Source organism: Akanthomyces muscarius, chromosome 3 (genome assembly GCF_028009165.1).
Source record: "Akanthomyces muscarius strain Ve6 chromosome 3, whole genome shotgun sequence".
Classification (NCBI taxonomy): Eukaryota; Fungi; Ascomycota; class Sordariomycetes; order Hypocreales; family Cordycipitaceae; genus Akanthomyces; species Akanthomyces muscarius.
The window spans coordinates 845,404-868,500 of record NC_079243.1 but is presented as its reverse complement, the minus strand read 5'-3'; the positions used below and the strand labels follow the sequence as shown (position 1 = coordinate 868,500).

General features: G+C 44.1%; 7 protein-coding genes across 7 annotated transcripts; 4 read left to right on the top strand and 3 right to left on the bottom strand.

Moving 5' to 3' along the window:
* Positions 1 to 98: 98 nt before the first annotated feature.
* LMH87_001588 (uncharacterized protein) lies at positions 99 to 1,598 on the top strand (the record flags this gene model as incomplete). The annotated part of the gene is made up of 1 exon (XM_056192884.1): positions 99 to 1,598. One exon carries the CDS (start codon positions 99 to 101, stop codon positions 1,596 to 1,598), a length of 1,500 nt encoding a protein of 499 aa, XP_056049976.1.
* A 245-nt stretch (positions 1,599 to 1,843) lies between these two features.
* Positions 1,844 to 4,266, bottom strand: LMH87_001587 (uncharacterized protein; the record flags this gene model as incomplete). Its single annotated transcript, XM_056192883.1, has 5 exons — positions 1,844 to 2,913; positions 3,268 to 3,358; positions 3,417 to 3,817; positions 3,878 to 4,017; positions 4,088 to 4,266. The coding sequence occupies 5 exons, from the start codon at positions 4,264 to 4,266 to the stop codon at positions 1,844 to 1,846; spliced, it is 1,881 nt and encodes a 626-aa protein (XP_056049975.1).
* Positions 4,267 to 5,349: 1,083 nt separating this feature from the next.
* LMH87_001586 (uncharacterized protein) lies at positions 5,350 to 6,143 on the bottom strand (the record flags this gene model as incomplete). Its single annotated transcript, XM_056192882.1, has 3 exons — positions 5,350 to 5,526; positions 5,582 to 5,661; positions 5,714 to 6,143. The coding sequence occupies 3 exons, from the start codon at positions 6,141 to 6,143 to the stop codon at positions 5,350 to 5,352; spliced, it is 687 nt and encodes a 228-aa protein (XP_056049974.1).
* A 1,170-nt stretch (positions 6,144 to 7,313) lies between these two features.
* LMH87_001585 (uncharacterized protein) lies at positions 7,314 to 9,102 on the bottom strand (the record flags this gene model as incomplete). Its single annotated transcript, XM_056192881.1, has 5 exons — positions 7,314 to 8,374; positions 8,429 to 8,621; positions 8,668 to 8,725; positions 8,838 to 8,941; positions 9,013 to 9,102. The coding sequence occupies 5 exons, from the start codon at positions 9,100 to 9,102 to the stop codon at positions 7,314 to 7,316; spliced, it is 1,506 nt and encodes a 501-aa protein (XP_056049973.1).
* Positions 9,103 to 9,540: 438 nt separating this feature from the next.
* On the top strand, positions 9,541 to 10,581 carry LMH87_001584 (uncharacterized protein; the record flags this gene model as incomplete). The annotated part of the gene is made up of 2 exons (XM_056192880.1): positions 9,541 to 10,057; positions 10,118 to 10,581. 2 exons carry the CDS (start codon positions 9,541 to 9,543, stop codon positions 10,579 to 10,581), a joined length of 981 nt encoding a protein of 326 aa, XP_056049972.1.
* A 1,014-nt stretch (positions 10,582 to 11,595) lies between these two features.
* LMH87_001583 (uncharacterized protein) lies at positions 11,596 to 12,657 on the top strand (the record flags this gene model as incomplete). Its single annotated transcript, XM_056192878.1, has 3 exons — positions 11,596 to 11,616; positions 11,676 to 11,709; positions 11,771 to 12,657. 3 exons carry the CDS (start codon positions 11,596 to 11,598, stop codon positions 12,655 to 12,657), a joined length of 942 nt encoding a protein of 313 aa, XP_056049971.1.
* A 1,034-nt stretch (positions 12,658 to 13,691) lies between these two features.
* Positions 13,692 to 14,381, top strand: LMH87_001582 (uncharacterized protein; the record flags this gene model as incomplete). Its single annotated transcript, XM_056192877.1, has 1 exon — positions 13,692 to 14,381. The coding sequence occupies one exon, from the start codon at positions 13,692 to 13,694 to the stop codon at positions 14,379 to 14,381; it is 690 nt and encodes a 229-aa protein (XP_056049970.1).
* Between the last annotated feature and the right edge of the window lie 8,716 nt (positions 14,382 to 23,097).

The window sequence follows — 23,097 nt, the reverse complement described above, 5'->3', positions numbered from 1 at the left end:
GATCCTCCATCCACAATCCCATCTCCTTCTTACAGATTCACACATCACCATTCAACCTCGACTTCCGCAGCGGGCTGGCCCACTGCAACCGCGGAATTATGGAGCGTATGGGCGAAAAGGACATTGTGACGGTCCCTGAAATCGTGGCAGTGCAACAGCCCGATGCCGCCTCCGACATGGACATGGAGGAGCTAGGCTCACACCACCACCACACGCAACAACAGCAACCACAGCCTTCTTCTTCTTCTTCTTCTCCAACGCCTCCTTCTCCTCCTGCCCTCCCCAAAGAACACGACGCTTCCGAAAATGCGTCTGGCATCACAGAAATCGGCTACCAGCACCGCATCCGCCTGGCCAAGAACCAGGCTACCGGCGCATACGCTCCCGTCCTCGAGGAGCGCTTCCGCAACAACCTCCGCCTCGCCGTCGGCTTCCTCGAGCTCGCCAACGCCGGCGACTTTGCCGCCAATGTCTGGAATGACATCCCAGTCCCCGTCTACGCCATGGTCCTCATGGCCATTGGTGCCACGGGAGCCGGCATCCTCTCCGTCTTTGCGTTTGACGACGCCCGCTACGCATGGCGCAACGTTGTCTTCCTGCGCCGCCAGCGCGCCCAGCTGAAGGAGAGCCTGGAACGCCGCGAGGCCCAGGGCCACAGCAGTCGCGATGTCAGGGTCCTGCTCGAGCTCAACCTGCGCGAGCTCGGCTGCGAGACGGTCAACCGCTTCGGCATGGACGTCCTCATGGGCTTTGGCGCCGTGCTCATATGCATCGGCACCTACATGGCCATCGGAGGCGCCAACAGGAAGGTCTGGCTGACTAGTAACATCTTGTCCGGCTACCTCGGAAACGCCCCGATTGCGCTCTATGGTCTTGTCAACTCGGGCTGGGCCACCTACCTGTCCGTCAAGACTGAGGGACATGTCAAGGCCACCGCCCGCGCCTTGCCCGGCTCGCTCGACTACAGGCTCGTCAGGCAACGCGCCAAAAAGCTACAGCTTTACTGCGGCATTAACGGCACCATCACCCTCGTGGGAGGCGTTGCCTCCATGCTGACGGCGACGCAATGGTGGGCCTACGTCATCCTCATCCCCGTCATCATCCTCTCCCCCACCTGCAACTGGTTCTGGCGGACGCGACTGGGCTACAGCCACGACGACATGCGCCAGATGCCCGACATGGACGTCGACAAGCTCTCCAAAGTCCTGCGCTTCGCCGCCGAGGCACGAACTGGCATCGCGCGCAACGCCGAAGTCGCCGAGAAGGACCTGGTGCGACAGGCCGCCACCCTGCCCCAGGCGCTCGACCTCATCGACACGTCGGGCCTGCTCGAGGCCTTTTGCATCCGGGTCGTCTCCGACAGCCGCCTCTGCTACGCCCTATGCGACCCCGGCGCCGAGCACATAGAAATTTCGCTGGCCGACATTGCTGCCCTCCCCGACGCCCTCCACCCCGCCTTGCTGGAAGCCGCGCACGACTGTCTGCGCTCTGCAGGCGTGCGTCGCTTTGCCCACCTCGAGCGCTTCAGCGCCGAGCTGCTCGGCATCTATCTTCACCAATCTCAAGTATCCGCCGATCCGGAATCTGCACGGAAATAAGGACCTTTTATGAGCAATGTATTTTTTCTTCTTTTTAATACTTCAGCGCTGCATATAATTTAGATATAGATACAGCCTATGGATACTGCATCACTCAAACGCTCGCTCGACGTGAGGATTTTAGTGTCCAATGCTGTTGGAAGTAGCCAATAGATGGCGTAGTCATTCAATCAGAATGTTACTATCAGTACAGTCGTTCTCTTCGACTTTATTGAGGCGTGTGTTTCACGACTTCCGAACTAACGTTAGCTAGTAGGTGGTTGTTGGCTAGTGGCGATGTCCCCTCTCCAAGGCTCTTCTGGCCAAATGTTGGTTACTTGGTTGATCCAGCCATATTCCCAGAGAGTGTTGCTCAGAAATCCAGAGCCAGCAATCAATTCATCGACGTCACATGAAGGGCTGTCGTCTAGAACGTACCCAGCAGCACCGCTGCTTGTCGCTATTGTAGGTTGCATGTAGTCCTGCGAGCCGTCTTGTGGAAGCAACGGCCCTGATGATTGGCGAGTGGAGTGTGGCGATGGAGCGATGTCACCAGCTGCTCTCACGTCAACCGGTATGCCGGCCTCGGCCGCGACAGTCTGGCGAGGCATGCCGAGTTGAGGGGGCACCAGCAAATCGGGCGTATGAGCCGTAGCCCATGGGCCTAGACCTTCGCGCTCCACCAGTTTATCGTCATTTGTATCGCCGGCGGGGACAGAATACTTGTTCAAGCCAACTTGCAGGGCAACATGCCGGAGAAACAGGTCGGCGTATTTGGCATATACGTGAACGCCTTTCAATACCTTCATATAAGACAAGCAATCCTGGAAGCGACGTATGTGCCGCTGCTGGGGGGCACCCTGTCTCATGAGCTTAAACTCCATGAGATGGTTGGTCGCCGCAGTCAACAAGAATGTTACTCCCGATGAGGGAAGGAACCGAACAAGATCGTGCTCCTCCAAGTCTTCAAAAGAGCGAGTGATGAGCATGGTGGAGTGAGCCATCCTTTGCTTGCACTGGCCGCTGGGAGTATCGGTCGAGTATTGCTCTGCTAAGAGCAGCGGCCGATAGAATGTACACATGATGGTTTCGTAGAACATTTTCAGCACGGAATAGTGCAGAAACATGATCCTTGACTTTTCATCTACCACTGGGTCCTGCTCACCGGATTTTAGCTCGTCCGGTAGACTCTTTGGCCACTCCTGAAGTTGATCTTCGAGATTTGACACGCTCACTGATCCTGCCTTTTCAGCAACAGGCAGCAAGATGAGCGTTACTTCGGTTTTGGTTCCCAGTTTGGGATGCGACTCTTCATAGAGACTGTCAAATACCACTTCTAAAGCGAGGCAAAGTTTAGTCTTCTCACTGCACATCTTCGCCAGTCGAGACTGTAGTGAAACGTCTCGCAACATCTGACAATCTGGAAGGAAATTCTCGACATCTGGTCCGAAACCCCCAACATCAAAATCGGCTTCTGAAAGTGTTGGAAGTCCGAGCTCGTGATTTTTAACCTTGGGGGGCATCCGTACACCCAGGTTGAGCACTCTGTCGCGCAGGACACACGACCAGCCAATGCGTCGGCGTAGCGCCTTGCTTCTGTCGGGCAAGCTTGTAGCTACTGGGTCCTTGAACAATCCAATTGCACGTGCTGTTAAACAGCCTAGTTCGGACCAATACCAATGGTTCGTACTTTCGTCGTGCTTTTCTTGCCAGTATGACATTAATAGCAAGGCCTGCACAATTACGATGCGGTCAGACTCGTAGTTTGTATGGTACAATGTCTGTGTGCGGTTGCGTCAGCTGCGCACTTGGTCGCCGTTTTCAAGTGTGGCAACTCACCTTGCACCTTTGGAAAAAGTCTCTGCGAGCTGCGAACCTCGATGTGTACCCTGCTCTCGTGATCTCGCTCTGGGGCGCAAAGGTTGCACCGCCCAGCATCACTGCGTATAGCAGTAGTAGGCTGACTTGTCCACAGGACCCATCTGGATGCGCGAGTATAGCGAGAAAATCCCGTAGGTCGAGCAGAGGCAAGAAGAAATGAACCCAATGGATATAGCTCGTGATACAGCTATTACGAAAGGACTCGGATGGGAGCGCAAAAACATTTTTTCTAGCCAAGTGGTCGATGTCGTCTTGAGCCACGGAGGCTGGGGTCGGTCGAACATAGCCGGGAAGTTTATAGCGCGCGTCGAACGAGCGAATATCAATGTCGCTCATGTCGGGATGAACTTCATTGCTGACTGGCTTAGTGTTAGCACTCGGTTGGCAAAACGTTAAGAGACAAGAAAAGCAGACCATACCTCGACGTCCGGAGTCATTGCCATGATCTCCAATTATGCTCGATTGCGATTCAGATCCGTAAAAAATGGTTTCAGGCTCGCTCAAAACTCTTCCCTCAGCGCTGCTGATAGACGGCAGCAAATGCTTCCTTCTTCGGCCACTGGACTGAGTTAGTTGGCCACTGCGTGGCTCCATCGCCAATCGACCTCGATCGAGTAATTGTAGCATACCGCTTCTTTGCCTTGAAGGTGACGCACTCATCCTGGTTCGCTCGACAGTTTGAGCATGGCCCGCTGGACGTAGTAACGTCGCATCGCACTTTGCGCTCATGGCATCTAGAGCAGGCGGTCGATGAGCGCTGTGAAGGTCGCGCCCTGGAATGTACAGTGGAGTCGGAAATCGCCTTCATGTTGGATCTGTCGTCGCTAAATTCCCCTGAAGCTTATCCCGACGTAGTGTACCCAGAGGCCCTTCTGGTGACGCATGGTAAGCATCTACCACTTGATGAATCGATTGGAAGGCATAGGCGCTGCGATGCTGATTGCGCATCTGCGCGAAAGGAGCTTGGATGGGAAAAGAAGACTGCCAGTCCACACGGCGGGGGCGGAGAAGCCCTTTGGCTGAAAACTAGCCATGTTCATCTAGTCCCCTAGACGATCGCCGCAATTACCCCGATACCCCCGCTAAAGCTCGTGCTGGCGCCGGGGTTGCTGCTTTCGCGGAGGGGTCGGCATTAGAATACCGAGTCGGAGCATGGGGTATGCATGGGCACTAAGTTGTTTTGGGTACGGGTACTCTGCAATGCGTGCTTTGTCTTCAATCCGTTTATTGGTGGACTTGTTCATTTTGTCATCTAACGGTAGCCCTACCAATCTCATCACTCGTTGGCGATCTTTTCTACTGGCGCCATATCATCGGATTCCCTCGATATCTTTCGCTCTACTCCATTTTTGATCAGCACATTCTAGAGATTGCAGTTTATGCAGAGAGGTTGGGCGGCTTGGGATAGCAAAGCTCACAACCCCGTCGGCGGCCTGGATCGTACGCTGCTGTCGCGAGACTTTGGTCCATAAAGCCGTGTCAATTGTCGCTATGCTCAAATTGGCAGTTAGGAAGGCAGTTAGGAAAAAGATTATGCTCGTCCTACCAAAAATGTGCGCATAACCAATAAGATTGTAGACTTCTATCATGTCGTCGCATGGCACTATCTAGCTGGCGGCCACCAGGGGATGCGTGGTCGCTTTATCGTGTCTTATTCAGAACATGCAATGAAAGACTGCCGGAATTGCGACTATTAATGGATAACCCTTGCATTTAATCGTGTCTAGAAAAGACATCTTGCGTGGCATTGCTAGTCAAGGGTAGCACTCTTCAGCGAGTGAGTCTGTATAATTGAGCTGTTGAAGTCTTAACAATTTCTATGAGAGGAGCCTATGAGCATGACAGTGCCAAATGTTCTAGAACTTCGCCGCCGCAATTTGAGGCTCTTTTGTTAACCTGCGAGCTTTGCATTGACAAAAGCTGCTGCCGGCCAGTCGTGCCTGGAAGGGTACGTCAAATGAACCCACACATTGTTGCCAACAGAACAATAGGGGTCGCCCAAGTCGCAGTATGATGCAATCAAGTCCGAGAACGCGTCACAAGACTGGGAAGCAGGACGGACATAAAGCTAAATTAGTTAGCGTTGGACTTCCACCATGGACAAAACTGTTCGGAGAACTCACCCCATCAGTAGTAGCAGTTCCTTGGTCATAGGAGGCGCTCACGTTATGGCGGGGATCGCCATACCAAACAATAGCAGTAACTGCATGTCGTGTTAGACTCTGAAGTGTATTTGGGCTCTGGGCTAACTCTACCATGGCTAGCAATGGCCGCATCGATTGGTGGTGTGACTGGCCCGGTGCCAGCGGCATCACCACCGCAGAGCGCATCACCAGTGATCTGAGCTCCCTGGGAGTAGCCAAGGAGCACAATCTTTGAATCAGGGCAGCTTTTCACATAGTCGGTGAGCTGCTGCTTAACAGCCACGGTGCCCTGCTTCACAGATGGCCCATAAGGGTTCAAGATGGCCGGATAGTCAATGGACTCATACGTTGCTCCGGGATTTGCTGCGATGATGTCGTTGGCCAGCGAAAGCAACTGGCCAGGGCCGGCTTTCTCGTTGCTACCACGGGCGACGAGCAGATGGATCGGATCGCAGCTGACGTCGCGTGTAGGATGTCCAAGTGCCAGGCCAGACAGTGACAAGGTAGCCATGAGGCCGCTGGACATGGTGGACGGATACATTTCTTCTGAATTGAACTGGAATTGGCTTTGAACAGTTGATGTGCCGCTTGCTTGTGTCGCTGAGAGAAGTGATTTTTTAATGTTGCTGTTCCTGCTAGAAATTGCGCGTCATTTATAGATAATTCAAGTCCACCGTCATGAAGATCTCGTGGGATGAGCCGATGTCCGGGGTAGTTTTTTTTTGGCTCGGTTAATTTTGTTCTGTTATCGTTGATGTTGGTGATGTTGGTGCGACTGCCACGATGGGATGCACGTGGTTATGTCAAAACGCGGGCGCCGACCGAGAGGCGCTGGGTGGTTCCCTCTTTTCTTATTTTCTTGACCTACGAGCCCATGCATTTGGAACTGCCGAAACCAACAAATAAGGCTTCTAATTCCGGGGTAATCTACATCCGCAAGGTTGGGCTGGACCTCCTCTGGTGGATCATTGTACCCTGGTAGCGAGTTGCAAAATTGACCACTGACTCGGCGCTTTCTTCATTTCATACTAACGCAGAAATTAGCCGGCTTCAAGGACAGCGGCGGACCGTTACTCCACAACACGCCAGGGAGAACACAGTACGGCTATTTAATCGGACTCGTGCTTTGAAGCCTGCGGGGAAACAGCACCAGTGGCTTGAGTGATCTCCTCGGGTCTTGGCGTTTCTGCCCGCTAGATTTCTGCTGGACCAAGACCCTGCCAACCGGTTCCATGCACCCCGGATTTGCTCACTCCGAATTCTGCGCGTTGCAAGCCACCGCCACGCGCCGCTCAAAATCCGACTGATACATGCATGTATTCAAGAATTGCAGTTGAAAGAGTGGATCTCCTGCTCATCAAGCTGCTTGGCGTTCCCTCTAAATGTCACAAAGCACTCGCCGATTACCACTTGTTTACGAGCCAGTTCGGTAGTACCCTATATTGGGGTCGAGTTTTGCGATCTGCCGAAGCGGTGCTCATTGTGGGCTGGCAGTAACGAGACAACCACTTCGACTCGGCTATGGCTCTTTTGCTATACCAAAGACACCGCTCTACGGTATCGCTGGAGTAGATGATTAAGGAAAAATCAATGCAATTGACAATTAAATGCTAAAACTTTAAACTAGGAAATGCCTTGCAAGCAAAAGAGACCATGTCAAGGGTAATTCAGCTACCCAAATCTGAGGCCAAAAACCCCACGTAAACAAATACTACTCAATGGCTTTCTCAATGTGCCGAGCGTCCTTTTTGACAGTCTCTTCGATTCTGTCATCGGTGCGGTCCCGAGTATGCTGTGCCTCTTCCTGGCGCTCACTTTCGGTCATTTCTGGACCGAGTAGAAGGAGTAGAAAAAGAACACCCCAAACCGCCCCGATGAAAATGGCAATGACCCTTCCATAATCGAATCTCTGCTGCCCCGAAGGTCCAGGAGAAAGTTTGTACTTCTCACCAATGATCGCCTGGATCGTCGCGGAGCCGGATGAGGCGAGATTGCCTAGCTGATATGTCAAGCCTACGACAGTTGTTCGCAAGGTAGCAGGTGCCAGTTCCATGAGATAAACAGGCACAGGGCCCCAGACACCGCCCACAAATGCCTGTTCGAAGAACGCTGTGCATACTAGGACCATGCTTCGGGGCAGAATATACGCCGGCACAAGAGCTGCTCCGAACACGCATGCAATGAGCATGATGAGACGTCGGCCAGAGAAGCTGCTGATGTATCCAAGAATGGTCCCACCTGTGATGGATCCTAGTTGTCCAACCACGGATATGATGACGACCTGAGAAGAATTGAATCCCGCTTGACTCTTCAGGAATGTCGGAAAGAAATCTTGACTCCCATGGGAGCAAGAATTGAAAGCGGTCATAAGAATGACCATGAAGATGAGCAAGACCCAGTTCTTCTTGACTTCCTTGCCAGATTCTCTAGCAAAAGCGGCGATTTTGTGAAAACGACCACGCCAAGTAGAGTCCAGCTCGCAATCCGTTTGTTGTTCTGCCAAAGCATTCATCTCACGCTCCGCCTTCATAGCCTGAAAGTGGTCGGTTTCGGGCATGTACCATCGAAACACCATGATTAGTAGTGGCGGGACCGCAGCAAACCAAAAAAGACTTCTCCATCCGTATGATGTAGTTGGAACCAAAGCCCTGTAGAAAACACAGGCAAGAAGATAGCCTGTCGAGTAGCCATTTTGAAATAGGCCGGATAAGACACCTCGCGCGTCATACGGTAGATCGGATAGTGCGGTGCTCGCAGCAGGTCCAAACATGCCTCGAATCAAGTCAGTATTTCAACGTAGCGCTGTTGGAAAAATTAGCAACTAACCTCCCATGGCAATTCCGTATAGCGATCGTACAGCCAAGAACTGGGAAAGCGTTTGACAGAATCCTGAGGCAAGCTCAAGAACAACGAAGAGGAGGAGGGCAACCATCATAGGCCATTTGCATCCGTACCGATCCGAACATGCGCCGAAAACTAATGCTCCAACGGAACGTAGCATCAATGATACAGTGATTCCCTTCGATAGTTAGAAACAATTTGATATGCTCGCTTTTGTAACTCACCCATGATACTGCAGCATTGTCCACTCCGAATTCCTCGGCGATTTCCGTGAGGCACAGCCTAGGGCCTACGTTAGCTGATACAGTCACCATACGCGGCCACTGAAACCTACGAAACAGAAAAGCTGTTGCAACATTAGAAAACAGCCCGTAGTAGCTCCGAATGTACTTACAAGTCGACAGCATCCCAAACCCATGCGATGAATCCGAGGCTGAACATGAGCCATTGGTGACGATTGACTTCCCGCAGTACCCGAATAGGGTTATCAATCTTGGCCTGTAAGCGATGTAAGTACCTGGACTTGGTGCTGGGATGAGACTAACAAGGCCCCAGTGGAGACGACCTACTCTAGGAGGTTGCAAGCTCGTAATGCGGGTCGCGAGATAGCGTTTTATCTGCGCTGGTGAGTAAAACCAGCCATCCATATGGTTCTTCATTATAACGGGTAATGTAGTCAATTGCGGGTAGTAAGATATTAGCTGATCAATACGAATCGAGTGATATCGATCATGCAACGCTGGCACATGTTCTGCCAATCTCTTGTATTTAAATGATCCGTTGCCAGTGAGAAATGTCTCTAAGCCACAGCGGCTAATTCTACAACTGATATGCTCCTCTCGGTATAATTATGAAGGGGTTGCCTGGGCTCGGACTCCCAGAATTGTAGTGGTGCATTGTCAACACGAAAATTAACCGACTGCTCAATTAGCCGGCCGCCGCCACTACGGCAGTCTAAGCTATGAGGCTACTTTGTCTAACCTCCGCTCACCTGCGATAAATAGGTAACTTACTAGTCATGTCTCGCTAGAACTAAATTTACAAACGAAGTCTGAGCAATTCCGCTCTCAAAGGCTCGGCGTTAACTACTGTTCGAAATGGTCTCTAACAACGGTTCCGGTGCGCCACCAGCGACGCTTTCTCTAGGAGGTATCTTTCTGGATATTTATGGCCTGGATCAAGTGAACAACGCGTCCAAGATCACTTGCCTCTGGTTACTCCATCCCAGGACTTATTCACGGACGGTGATGGGAAGCTTTGCTTGGCAGATCATCAACGTTGCGAAAGAGCGGATAGCTGAGCCAAAACACGCTGTAATCGCGCTAGCTTTTGACCTGCCAAACCACGGAAGCCGTTTAATTGACCGAGCAGCTACCCTTGAGTGGTCAAGTGGCAACAGAAACCATGCGATAGATCTTTTGGGAACGGTCCTGCGCGGTAGGAAGGATTTGTCTGCCTTGATTTCTTGTTTTGAAGAGCTCTATGGCCGCGATCGAATCCAACAACATCTTGTCTTGGGCTGGAGCTTGGGAGGGCACATTGCTTGGCAAGCATGGCTCTGGGATCAGAGAATTGCCGCCGCAGTAGTTGTCGTCGGCTGCCCAGATCTGCCAGGTGAATTTGCCCTTTTGCATGCGACGGCTCTGGCTTTCCGAACATGACTAACTCTCACAGGGCTACTGAACTATCGAGCGCAAAGATCAAAGCTCCCGCTGAACGGTCCTTTTTTCGGCAGCGTCTACTTTCCCGACGACCTGGTGGAGAAATGTCTCCAGCGCGACCCAAAAACCTTTGTATTCGGGACGGCAAGTGCTAAGCCCCTTCGAATCTTGCCCACGGATGAGAGCGAGATGAAAAGTGTTTTTGACGAGACAATTAGGGGGAAATCGCTTCTCGTTTGCTCAGGTCAGGACGATGAACTTGTGCCGTACGCCAACACCCAGCCCTTCTTGGAATTTCTTCAAAGCTCCATCAGAGAGGATGGCTGGTACGCCGATGGCAAGGTCAGAATAGAGGATAGGACTTACAAAGGAGTCGGCCATGAATTTAGTCCGGAAATGGTTCGGGACTGTACAAACTGGATCATGGACATTGTGCTGTCGCCTAGAAATCCTCGCCAAAAAACCGAGTTCCACTAAGAACCTGACATAGCGCTAGATGATATGACTTTTTTTACATTGTGAGACAACGTGTTTTAGAGCTGCCATAGGTGATTTGGACCGTGACATCAGTGATGAAGCCAAATTCTCGCCGGCGCATTTCTCCCGCACCGCACAGTAACATTGGTGTACAAGTTCTGTGGAACTGTGTGTATGTGCCAGTGGGCCGTTAGTGGCGTTTTCGTGGCTGTTTTGACACATTTTCGGCTGTCTGCTGATTGGCCCTTGGAATTCGCAGGGGAGGTCCGTTCGAGTTGGTGTCATTCGGCTATTTTTAAAATTCGCCGAAGGCCCAGGTCGCGTTCTTCCAGGTCTTCCCCGGCAGATCTGCCTGGAGAAAGGGAAGAGTTAATATCCCAAATATTGCAAAGGCTCAACGAATAGGTTGTGAGATAACTTGTCCTGGCGACGAACAACGGGGGCATGGCACTAAGCTAGCAATGCGGACAGCCGTCAAACGGGGTCCTCAGACAAGTTGCAAACCCGCAATCTCGGTTCAGTTACTACTTGGCTACACACTCCCGCCTGGTATATTTATCTCAATTGTGATTGCTTTCCGTATTTTGCTATAACACATTTGAGCAAGGAGGGCCACTGGATGAAGAGGTGGTACTTGAGTTTTAGTCTCCGTATGATCCTTACCTCAACCAGATAAATACATCGCTCTAGAGTTCAAACTAAGACATTCGAGCCTGTGACCGTTTAAAAAAAAACCCTATTGGCTGATATCACACAGTAGCTCCTTGGGGCTCGTCCAAGCACTCTCCAGAGACCAATCACCGCGATCAGCAATTATTGGACTGATTAAATAGCTTGAGCTCGCCTTGTTGCAGGTCACGCCCTTCGTACAGGACAAATTGCTCCCCTCTTAAACCTGGCTGCAATATAGTTCTTCCTTGCTGTAATATATTTCCATATTTTCCGACAGCCACCTCGGACCCAAGCTATGTATGTCTTGCGCCCGCACAACAATCCTCCCCGCGTTGCATCAGAATGAGAACTAACGTCGTGCAGGTAAGGCTTGGCCAGACGTTTTGGATAGCGCTTTAGCCGATAATGCCCCATCATGACAGGATTTCGAATATTTTCCAAGCATATCCGAGTGCAGTAACGTCTATTGAGTCGGCGCAGAACCTCTTCGATGGTCAACAAATTTATCAAGGAGTAGGATTGCAGGACCAGGACTACGGTGCTGATTGCTTCACTTGGCAAAAGTACATTTGTACGAAAAACACCACTAGCACCATCAGCGCAGATCAAGGTGGCGCTCTCCTACCTCCGCGACCCGAATCGTTGAACTCTCACATCACAAATCCAACCAGACAAGGAGCACAGACATGGGGTTGCTCGCTTTTTGACTTACACAATCAGACATCATCGCAGTTGTATAAAGAGACATACCCGAACGAAAGTGTACCTGCAAATGGAAATGAGAGTGCCTTCTCGGGCTGGGCATACCCGCCCTGGGAGGGCCTGCCAGCTGCATGCTTCGCCCAAAATGCGCAATGGGGACGTGTGTGGATGCTGGGCGCCGGGCAACGATATACACAGCAGCAAGTCAATTTGAGCGATGCGACCACGATTGACTTGGAAGCGACACCCAACAAGGACGAAGAAGGGAATGGGCAGCAGGATCACGGCGACGACGCGGACGTCTCGCTCTCCGCAGGGCACAGAAGCAGTCAAGCTTACAGCCCAACACCATCAGTAGAGAAGGAGGTTGAACTTGACCAGCGAGCTGCTGCGAAGAAAGTAGACAAAGACATCTCTACAGCCGGTACAGCAGGGCTGTCAGCCATCAGCCAAGGGCCCAGCCGCCAGCGCAAGAAGCTCACAGTAGAGCAGAAGCGCAGCAACCATATACGATACGAGAAAAGGCGGCGCGCTCTTATACGGGATCGTTTTACTGCGCTGGCAGAGCTTCTCCCAGGGTTGGACGGGGAAAACTGCTCAAAGTCTAGGACTTTGTTCAGCGCAGTCGAGCAGTTACAGGTTCTGCTGGAGAAGAACAAGTTGCTGCAAGAGCAGGTAGATATGCTGAAGCGCGATAAATGAATAAGTATCCAGCTATTATCGACGAATCTCGCAAATTATCCTACGGTCGGCTGTCCACGTTTCTGCAAGTGCGTGATCCTGATTGTGTCTTCTCCTAGACCAGTTGCGAAAGGAATTGCGGTTTTTATCGCATCTGACATTGTGAATGAAGCGGAATTGGCACGGCCACGGGGTCTTGCCGCCCCTGGAAGCTTCTTCCTCCGGAATCGAGGTTGTGGATGTGTTCCTTGCGGCGATGATGCACTAGAGTACAGGAGCTGGTCTTGAATCATATTGGCTACCGAGAAAGCAGCACAAGGTATGCGAAGCACCAAATTCGAGTGCTCCGATTTGTTAGTAGAACCAAAGTACTTTTTTTAAAGCAGAGATTTTCTTGAGGCAGCGGCAAGTAGATGCTAGGTCGTTTGCTTACCTGGTGGCACAGGCGGGTAACCCGGTGACCCGGGAAAGGGAGAGAACTCGGGTTCATCTCGTGCGGAAGTAACATTTCCAGATTGGTTACACCACTGCGTCTTGTACCGCCGCGCAAGAAACTTGGTGCGTGACAGGTGTAATGCCGGCCGTTGTACGAGAGAGAGCCGTGATGCAGAGTTGCACAGCAGCCAGGCGGTTAAAAGGAGCATTTTCCTCCCCTCAATGAACTCAAAGTCTGGTTTACGCTCTCTCATCTGCACTCCAGCAAACGCAATGTCCGAGGATTGGTTCAGCAGCTCTGTGGCAACGCCACGATGGGGTGTGATTGACTTCACCTTCGTCGAGGCAGAAAGATGCGCGAGGATTGCGGTAATGTGCGACTATACGTGCTATGTCATTCAACTGAGGACATATACCCTCAGGCCGAGTCGCTTGTTACTGGAAAGATTCAAATTCTTTCTCAAGGTGGCCGAGAAGATTGAAGTCGAGGGATACACGGTCGACGACTTTTACGACTGGGCGGTCCAGCCGCTGCTCCTATACTCCGCGAGTATGCTGAGGTGACGCCATGGCCAAGAGTCATAGTACCAACGCTGCGCGACTTTCTACACGCCCCTACCATGGAGTACAATTTAATGGGGTCCGAGTCAGATACGCTTTTTTTGAAACCGGAACGCGAGAGCGAGGAGACTCGCTTCATGTTCGGTGTTCGCCGCCCTGGTATAGACAGCTCCTGGACACGGTACCTGCCGGTGAGCCTGCGACTCGACGACCAAGATGGCTTGTACTCGGTCCCCCACAAAGTCATGCTCCCCAACGGTACTCCAGCATTCTTCAAGCTTATCAGGGCTGGGGACGGGGTCTCCCTAGAGGGGCAGCTCGCAACATACAGCAAGATCCGCGACGTGCAGCTGCGAGAATGGGTCCGAGTGCCCCGTCTTCTTGGAATTGTTGTCCGGGGCGACGACCCGGACGTGGTGCTTGGTCTGCTACTGACCTTTGTTCCGTGTGGAGCAGCTTCTCTAAGACTTGCAGTGAACAACGGCGCGCCGCAGCGCTCGAGACGAAGATGGGTTGCACAGGCCAGGCTCATCATAAATGCCCTGCACGAGAACGAAGTGGTCTGGGGCGGAACTGGACCTGATCATGTCATTATTGACAAAGACCAGAACGCGTGGCTAATTGGCTTCGAGGTTGGACAGCCGAGCGGCTTGGTGCCGAGCTCGCAGGTAGGCACCATGGACGGTGATCTCAAGGTCCTGGAAAGATTGATTGAATTCGCCGGAGGGATCATTCCGTATTACTACTGATGAACCTTGTTCCATATTCGCATGCCTTTCATACTGTACGCGGCCGTACGCGAGCACAGGGAGGTTTATACCCTGATCTTGAGTGACTCGTGTACTCGATACTCGTGACTGACGGTACAATTTGTTAGCGTATAAGGTGGGGAGATTACCGACATACCGTTCCACATAGTAACGCTACCAGCCCACATCCTTTCTTATCCCTATTAGCACTAATATACTTCACCGCCTTCGTTAAATCTAGACTATTAGGACTTTTCCTTATAAGGCAGTTATATAGAAAGGTGTAGAATTCGCCGTCAGGATGCCACTAAAGAACTAAAGATCGACTAGCTAGCCGCAGACTGTAATACGATAAAGGCGTAATAAGACGTTATATTTTATTAGACTACTATTAGAGTAGAAGTAAGAGAATAACATTAATATAAAGAAGCCTATACTACTTAAATCAGTATATTATACGTTAGTAGAGGCTATAAAAGAGCGCTTTATTAGGCGGCTATAGCAGATAGACTAAATAAACAGCAAATATAAAGATGTTGTAAGGTGCTGTCGGCGAAGAGCTTCAGTCACTAGATGATCCTTAGGTTTTTAGAATGATGGTGGAATTATCGCTGCCTCCTCGCTACTCCCTCGTCGGCAGCCCACAGCTATATAGTAGCTTCTTCGTACGTAATACCTCTAGTTGCCTATAACCTCCTACTAACCAACGTGCCCTGCGGGTGCCCTGACAGGCTGCCCTTCCTTCTCACGCGCCGTCCCGGCGTGAAGCCTTCTCTCCTTCTGCTTCCCTGTGTACGCGCGGCTAGTACGCTGTCACTCCGTACTGCTTCTATCTCGGAGGTTCGCCTCTTATACGGTCGCGGGGCTGGGGTTTGCTTCGCAATTCACTTTTCTCTTAGCGACGTCGTTACTACCTGTATATTACTGCTTACACGTCATAGAGTCAAAGCGTCTTCATAATAAGCCCGTTATTTATTTAACTTAGTTCTAACGCCTTTTAGCCTCCTTTATAATAAGCTTCACTTTATTCTTATATTACGTACTATTTGTCCTGTATTATAGCGTTAGCCTATACCTCCGCTATGTGCTCTGTGTGTGTACGTAGTGACTTGCCTTTATATTATTACTTCCTTTCTATTCTTAAGTTTAGCTGCCTTTTACCTTTATTCTCGCCTTCTTAGCTACCTTACTAGCCCTAATAAGCTCTTATAATAATAAATAGCTACTAAAGACTTAATTTCTTACTTCTTCTTTCTTTCTTCCTTTAATAACCTTAAATTATACGTTTTAGTATTATCTTTATATTTACTTTATATATTATTATCTTATTTACCGCTAACTTAATTTATAGATTGCTAAGTTTAGCCGCCTTACTACTACTATTTTTTTTTTATATATTTACTTATTACTTAGTTTAGTAAGGTTATAGCTAATTTGCGTGTAGAATTAAATAACTTTTTTTTTTTTAAAAAGAAATTATTATATAGGTTCGCTACTTCCTTACTAGGTCCTTACTAACTTATTATAGGTCTGCTATTCCTATTATAGCCCCTTTCCCTTTTATATAAGTCTATATAAGTTTAAGGTGGGTTTATAGCTAACTTACTACTTAGTACTATATAGCTCTATATAAGTAAGAATAAGAAGGGTCTATATATTATTAGCCTATAAGTGCTTCCTTATTATATTATTTTTACTATTAACTTATATTAAAGTTAAGATACTAGGTACCGCTATTACTTTAGGCAGCTTATTAATAAGGGTGCCCCTTATTAATATCTATAGACTAATAGTAAGTACCCTTTTCCCTACTAGTTCCCTATAACCTAACTGTGAGCTAGATAAGTTATAGAAGTGTTTTTACTATTAAGACGGTGGCAAACCTTATATCGCGCTTACTATAAGTAAGTAGTGAGTTTTTAACTCACTCTAGGCTGCCTGTTACTATAGTGATTTAGTAAGTAGTTCCTTTTCTCCCTTCGCCTTTACCGCTAACTTACCGCTAAGGCCCTATTCTTAAGGGTCTTTTAACCTAGGCTTAGAAGGTGTTAGGTTATACCGATAAGGTTATTATAACCTTATAGGGTCTAAAGCGCCGTACTAACACTACTATAGACTAGGGCGCTTATACTGATACTACTATATGCATATAGATTTTCTATATGAGAATAGCCTACTATTAGGGCGTTATTACCGCTATTATAGCTATAAGTTTACTACTTTCTTATAGTGTCTTTAAAGCTAACTTATATATAGGTAGATCTTAATATTAAGGTCTTACTAATACTGGCCCTACTAGATTTTAGTTAGGATAATAAGGAGGAGGAGGAGGAGTAGGCGCTACGCCCTTATTATGTTATCGCTAGCCCTTAGGTAAAAGTGTTTTTAAGAAAAGTGGAGTTTTAGTGCTATAAGCTTAATTTAAGCTTAAACTATCTTTATAGCGTGTTTATAGTAATAAATTCGTTAATAAAAGTTATTATTTTTCCCTACTTCTTTTTCACTTCTCTCTTATCTCTTTTACTCTATAAACTTAATTTATAGTTAGGGCTATAGCCTTAACTTATACTCTTTAGGTAGTGTTAGATCTATAAAGTTATTACGCTTAACCTAAGAGTTTTCTATATTATTATAGCCCTCCTATTTTACTTTAAAGAGCCTTTATTTACTGTTATATTTATACCCTATAATTTCTTTAACTATATACTTATTATTATTCTTAAATAGGGCTTATATATTTAGCGCTATACTCTTATAGTGATTATATAGTTTAAGGCTAGACACGTTAAATACGTTATAAATTCTTAAGCCTTAGGGTAGGTCTAGTTTATATGCTTATTTAGCTATCCTAATCGCTAAGATAATCTAAAAAGGTCTTATATACTTCTCTATAAGTTTATAGGTAGGTCGTGTTAGTTTTAGATTTTTTATTAATAGTAATACCTAGTCCCTTACCTTATATTCTTTAAGCTGCTTTTTATTATTATAGTATCTTATATACTACTTATTAGCTTCTTATATATATTTTATAGCGTTTTTATATATAATAAGTATTTCTTTTATACGTTCCTAAGCTTATATATTACTTATATTTAGGGTAGGTACTAAAAGGTAAATAGGCGTATAGCTTAGTAGTAACTTTATAGATATATTATAGATTATTACTTACTAGCTTATATTATAAGTAAATTATACTATAAATAGTTTTTTAACCTAATTAGTCTATTTAGTGTTATAGAATATATATAGGTAGTGTTCTAGCGCTTAATTTATACGTTCTATTAGGCTGTCTATTTATAGGTAGAATATAACACTAAGTCGCCACTTATACGCTATAAGGTAGTAAAAGCTTCTCTAAAAGCTAGATATAAAGATACTATCTTAGTCTAAAACGATACCTTTAGGTGCTCTATATACTATAATAATTTTCTTATAGAAGATTTCTATAAGTCTATTACTAAATAGGTATGTGTTTATAGTAATATAGATATTATATTATATTATCCTATCTACTATTACTAGTATTACGTTATATTTACTATATTACCTTTATTATTTTAGTAATCTAGTAATAAGGTCTATTAATATTTCTTTAAATAGGCGAGATAGTAGCGGTAATAGTATAAGGAGGCCGTAAAGTTAATACGTTCTAGGTTTTATTATTTAATATATATAATAGTGTTTTATATACGTATTAATATTATGTCTTATTCCCTACTAGAAGAAAGATATAGCTACTTTATATAGTGTTTAGTAAGTTCCCTAATATCCTATAGTAAGGTTATTATAGTATAATTATAAGATCTCTACCCTCTCTCTAAGTAGTATATAGATTCTCCCTTTATTCACTAAGAGGCCTACTATATTTACTATCTAGTAGACTTTTTAGATTCTTAGGTCTTCCTTACTATTATTATATAATACTTTCTTAGTTTGCTTAATAAAGACGTCTCTTTATTAGGCTGCTAGTAGCTACTCTTATAGTGTTTTCTTACTTAGTGTGTTATCTATGTTATTACTACTTCTTTATAGCGTATTCTTTAGCTACTTATCACTCTTAGCTACCTAGGTGCTCCTCTAGCTTGTCTTAGTGTGGCGAATTCTTATATTATACCTATTATTCCCTATTTATATAAAACGGTTTAAGAATTATAGTAGTAGTTATTCTACACACAGCTTATTTATATCTATTTTATAGTCCACTTAGCGCGATAAAGTATTTATAGGGTTATACTTACCTAGTCTAAAAATAATTCTAAAGTTATATAGAGATAGTTTATCTATTATTACTGCTTGCCTATATAATAGCGTCTTCTTCTCTATAAGATAGCTGTGGTTTAGGTAGTCTATAATAACGTTAATAGTTACTATTAGGTAGACTAAGTAGTGTCTCTATTAGCGGAATACTACTAAAATTACTAGTATCTTTATATCTAGTATTTAGTAATTTAGTTTAGCTCCTTATAACTTCCTTAATAAAAACACTATAAGATACTAGTAAGTTCCTTATAATTATAATAGTATTACTTTAATTATAAAGTCTAATATGTCTATTTTTATATATATATAGGCTTTTAGATTAAACTATATAAGTATAGGCGCTTTTTTAAATAATAGCTTAAGGTGTTAGAACGCCTATAATTTATAGATATTTAGCGTAAATTTTACTAGTACGCCTCCTTTTATTTTTTCTATTAGAGGTGTTATAATCTTACTAAAGTTCTTAATAAATCGCCTATAGAAATTTGCGAACCCTATAAATACCTAGATTTCTTTAACGGTAGTAGGTCGCGGCTAGTTCGCCACTCTTTTAATATATTCTAGATCTATTTTAATTTTACCCGGTTTAATAATAAAGCTAAGGAATTTAACTATATTTATATTAAACTCACACTTTTCTAAGTTTAAAAATAGTCTAGTTTTATATAGCTTTATAAGGACCTAATAAACGTACTATAAATAGTCTATAAGGTCTCTACTAAAGACTAAAATGTCGTTTAGGTATATAATATAGATATAATTAATATCCTTATATAAGGTAGTATTAACATATTCTTAAAATAATATAGGCGCTCTAGTTAGCCTAAATGGTAATACTAAGTACTTAAAGTGTCCGAATTAATAGCGAAATACTATCTTCTACTTATCGCCCTTATAGATTCTTAGCCGCCTATATGCGTCTTTTATATCTAACTTAGTATAGAACTTAGCGCCTTATAGTTAATTAATTATTTCTATAATTAGGGGTAGTAGCGCCCTGTTTTTCTTAGTGATTTAGTTAAAACTATAATAATTAATATATAAGCGGAGTTTTCCCCCCTTTTTTAGTATAAATAAGATAAGAGCTCCTACTAAGCTAGTAGATCTTCTAATCTATCCTTATTTTAGCCCTTTATTAATAAAGTTATATAGCTTATATAGCTCTCTTACTATAAGGGGGTAGATAGGTCCCTATAGTAGCGTCTTACTATCTTCTAGTTTAATAGCGTATATAGGCCTATATAATAGTAGCAACTTTATAGCTTTTTTAGGTAAGAAGAGCTCTACGAATTCCTAGTATTCTTATAGTAACCTTATATATATTCCTTCTATAGTTATAGTAGGTAGGTCCGGCTAGCTTACTACTAGTATTATCCTAAATTTAGCGTTCTTTATAGCCCTTTAAGCTCCTTTTAAGTTTAATACTATCTTAATATCTTTTATATTAATACTATAGTTCTAGTAGTCTAGGCTACTATAGATTAAAACGTTTTATTCTCTAATCTATTACTAACTAAGGATAAAGTCCTCTAAGGATGTTATAACTAAGAAGGGAACTTATATCTCCTTTCTACGCCTAAGGTCGTCTATAACTTATAGCGTTTTAGTAACTTCCCTATTTACCTAGACTCCTTTTTTAGTTAAAGGATATGTTAGTACAGTTAGTTTAAGGAAGCTATAGACTTCTAATCCTTCTACTATACGCTTATTAATAATATTTAGATCACTCCCTATATTAATTATTATTATCACTTCTTCTTAGCTATATCTTATTTATGCCTTTATTACGACCTTATATTAAGGGTAGATTTAATAGTAGACCTTATCCTATTATATCTCCTTTATCTAGCGGTTCTTAATTAGGCTATTATTTAGGTATATCGCTACGTCCTTACTCTAAGCTATCCGCTTTATTTTAGCAATTTTCAGCTAATCCCTATACTTATTAGTAGTATAACTTCCTCCTTTATAGATAGTATAATTATCTATAAAGTAGTTTCTTTATAAGTAGTTACCCTTATATTTAAAACATCCTATAGAGAAGTCCCTACTAATACGCGGTATATTTATAGTGTTCTAGTTACTTTATAGCTTATTTTTATCTAATATAGTAGGTTAAGGCTTTAAGATTATTTTAGCTTATAGGGTTATACCTACCGCTCTTTTAGTGTTCTCTATATAGGACTCTAGCTTTTTCTACGTTATAAGATCACTACTACTACTTATCGCCGTTTAGAGCCTATAACTAAGTCCTTTTAGAGCTATTATAATTTAGAAGCTAAGGGGTAGAGGATCTAGTAGCTCTATTACGGCGTTCTCTATTTAATATAGATACTTCCTTACTAGCTTATTAGTGTTATATTTATACCTTAGGAGGTCACAGGTCGCTCGCTATACCCTAACGTTTTTATCCCCTAGTTCTTCTTTATACTAGATATTAAAGTCTTCCTAGGTAACTCCCCTATAAGTTCCCTATAAAGTTATAGTAAAGTAGTAGGCCTATTACGTCTATACCTCTCCTTATAGACACTATACTATATATATTACCCTATTAAGGTTATCTATATAGTCTTCTATATACGCCTAGAAGTGCGTTTATAAGGTGACTATAAAGCTTATATACTCCTAAAACGATCGTCTAGTAAATACTACACTAAGGAGCTTTATTATTACTATACGTTTCCTACAAATTAGTTCCTTTAAGAGGTTTTCTAATTCTAGAGTTACTATAATTAGCTGCCCTTTTACTAGCTACTTATAGTATACTACTAGCTACGCTTATTTCTATTCCTTTACTGCTTTCTAGATGCTAACTCGTATCTCCTCCACTATTATTAAGCTAATAGCTGTGCTTACTATACTGCTTAGTGGGTCGGACTAAACTAGCGATGTTATTCGTTATGTTCTTACGGCGGTCTCTCTGCTTACTTATAGCGAGGTAATAATTTGTTCGGTTATAGTGCTATAAGTAGTTCGGCGTCCTATATACTAGGTAGTAGCGATAATCCTATAAGGTGCTGTTAGTGAAGAGCTTTAGTTACTAGATAATCCTTAGGTTTTTAGAATAATGGTGGAATTATCGCTGCCTCCTCGCTACTCCCTCGTCGGCAGCCCGCAGCTATATAGTAGCTTCTTCGCACGTGATACCTCTGGTTGCCTATAACCTCCTACCAACCAACGTGCCCTGCGGGTGCCCTAACAGATGTTTAATATATCTAAAAGATCTTCTTAGCAGCTAAGTTAACCTTAGGAACTATAGTTAATAATAATACTAGAACATTTAAAATTAGCGCTAACTATACTATAAAAATAGTTAATATATATAGTATAATAGGCGGTAGGATTATCTCTTTAAGCATACCTTATAGTAAGGGTATTATACTTATTATATATTAAAAGATCTTTACTAGTAAAGTAGCTAAAAGGTAGTATATTTAAATAGCAGCCTAGAGGAGGAATCTATAGTAAGAGGTACTAAAGGCGATTATAGAAGCTAATAATAATAATAAACCTATTAATAAAGATATTAGAGATAATAATATTAATATTTAGAATAAAGAGCTTTAAGAGCTAGCTTTAAATAAGTTATAGATAACTTAAGAAGCTAAGATTAAAAGAGGAGAAAGAGAAGATAAAGATAACCTACCTAACCTTTAGAATTTAGTGCTATAGTGTGCTATTAGGCCTAAAGCTGCCACTAAAGCTACTATTAAAGCTACCACTAAAGAAGTTAATAATATTATTATTAGAGAGTTAAAGGCAGAAAGATCTATTTTTATAGCTTCTTTTAGCTCGCCTATACTATTAGAGGTGTTATTAGCTTTATAAAGTGCCTCTAAAGGCAGAAGAGGCAGAAATAACACTTCTTAAGCCTCCCTAATCACCTCACACCAACGCCTAGCTTCTTAGGCACTATTAGGCTCTAGATTGTTAGTAAAGAAAGCGCCTATTATTATAAAACAGCATTTTTACTATTATAAGCTTCCTAGTATAATTATAATTAAATAAATAGTTAAAAACTACTAAAAATTAGATAATAAGATAGTTATAAATTAGATTATTTAAATAGTATATTTTTTAGGTAAGGAACTATTAACTATACTAGTCTAGAATAAACTAAAGAATAGGGAGGTAAGAATTAGCTTTTTAATAATATTTTTAGATAGGCAAGCTACTAGCTAACTTAATAACCCTACTTTTAGACACACTTCTTTACTTCTTATAATAACTCTTCCTTTTTAATTAATAATATCTTTATAGTAATTTCTCCTTTCTTTATTATCCTATTACTATAAATATTTATTATAACCTTTTTAAAGCTTATCTACTATTATCTCTTAAACTTCTAGCATACTAAGACCTTTATATCACTATTAGAGCTATATAAACGCCTTATTAAGCCGCTCTTATTCCTCCTTTATTAGTAATACCTTTTCTTCTACCTCTTACTTTACTA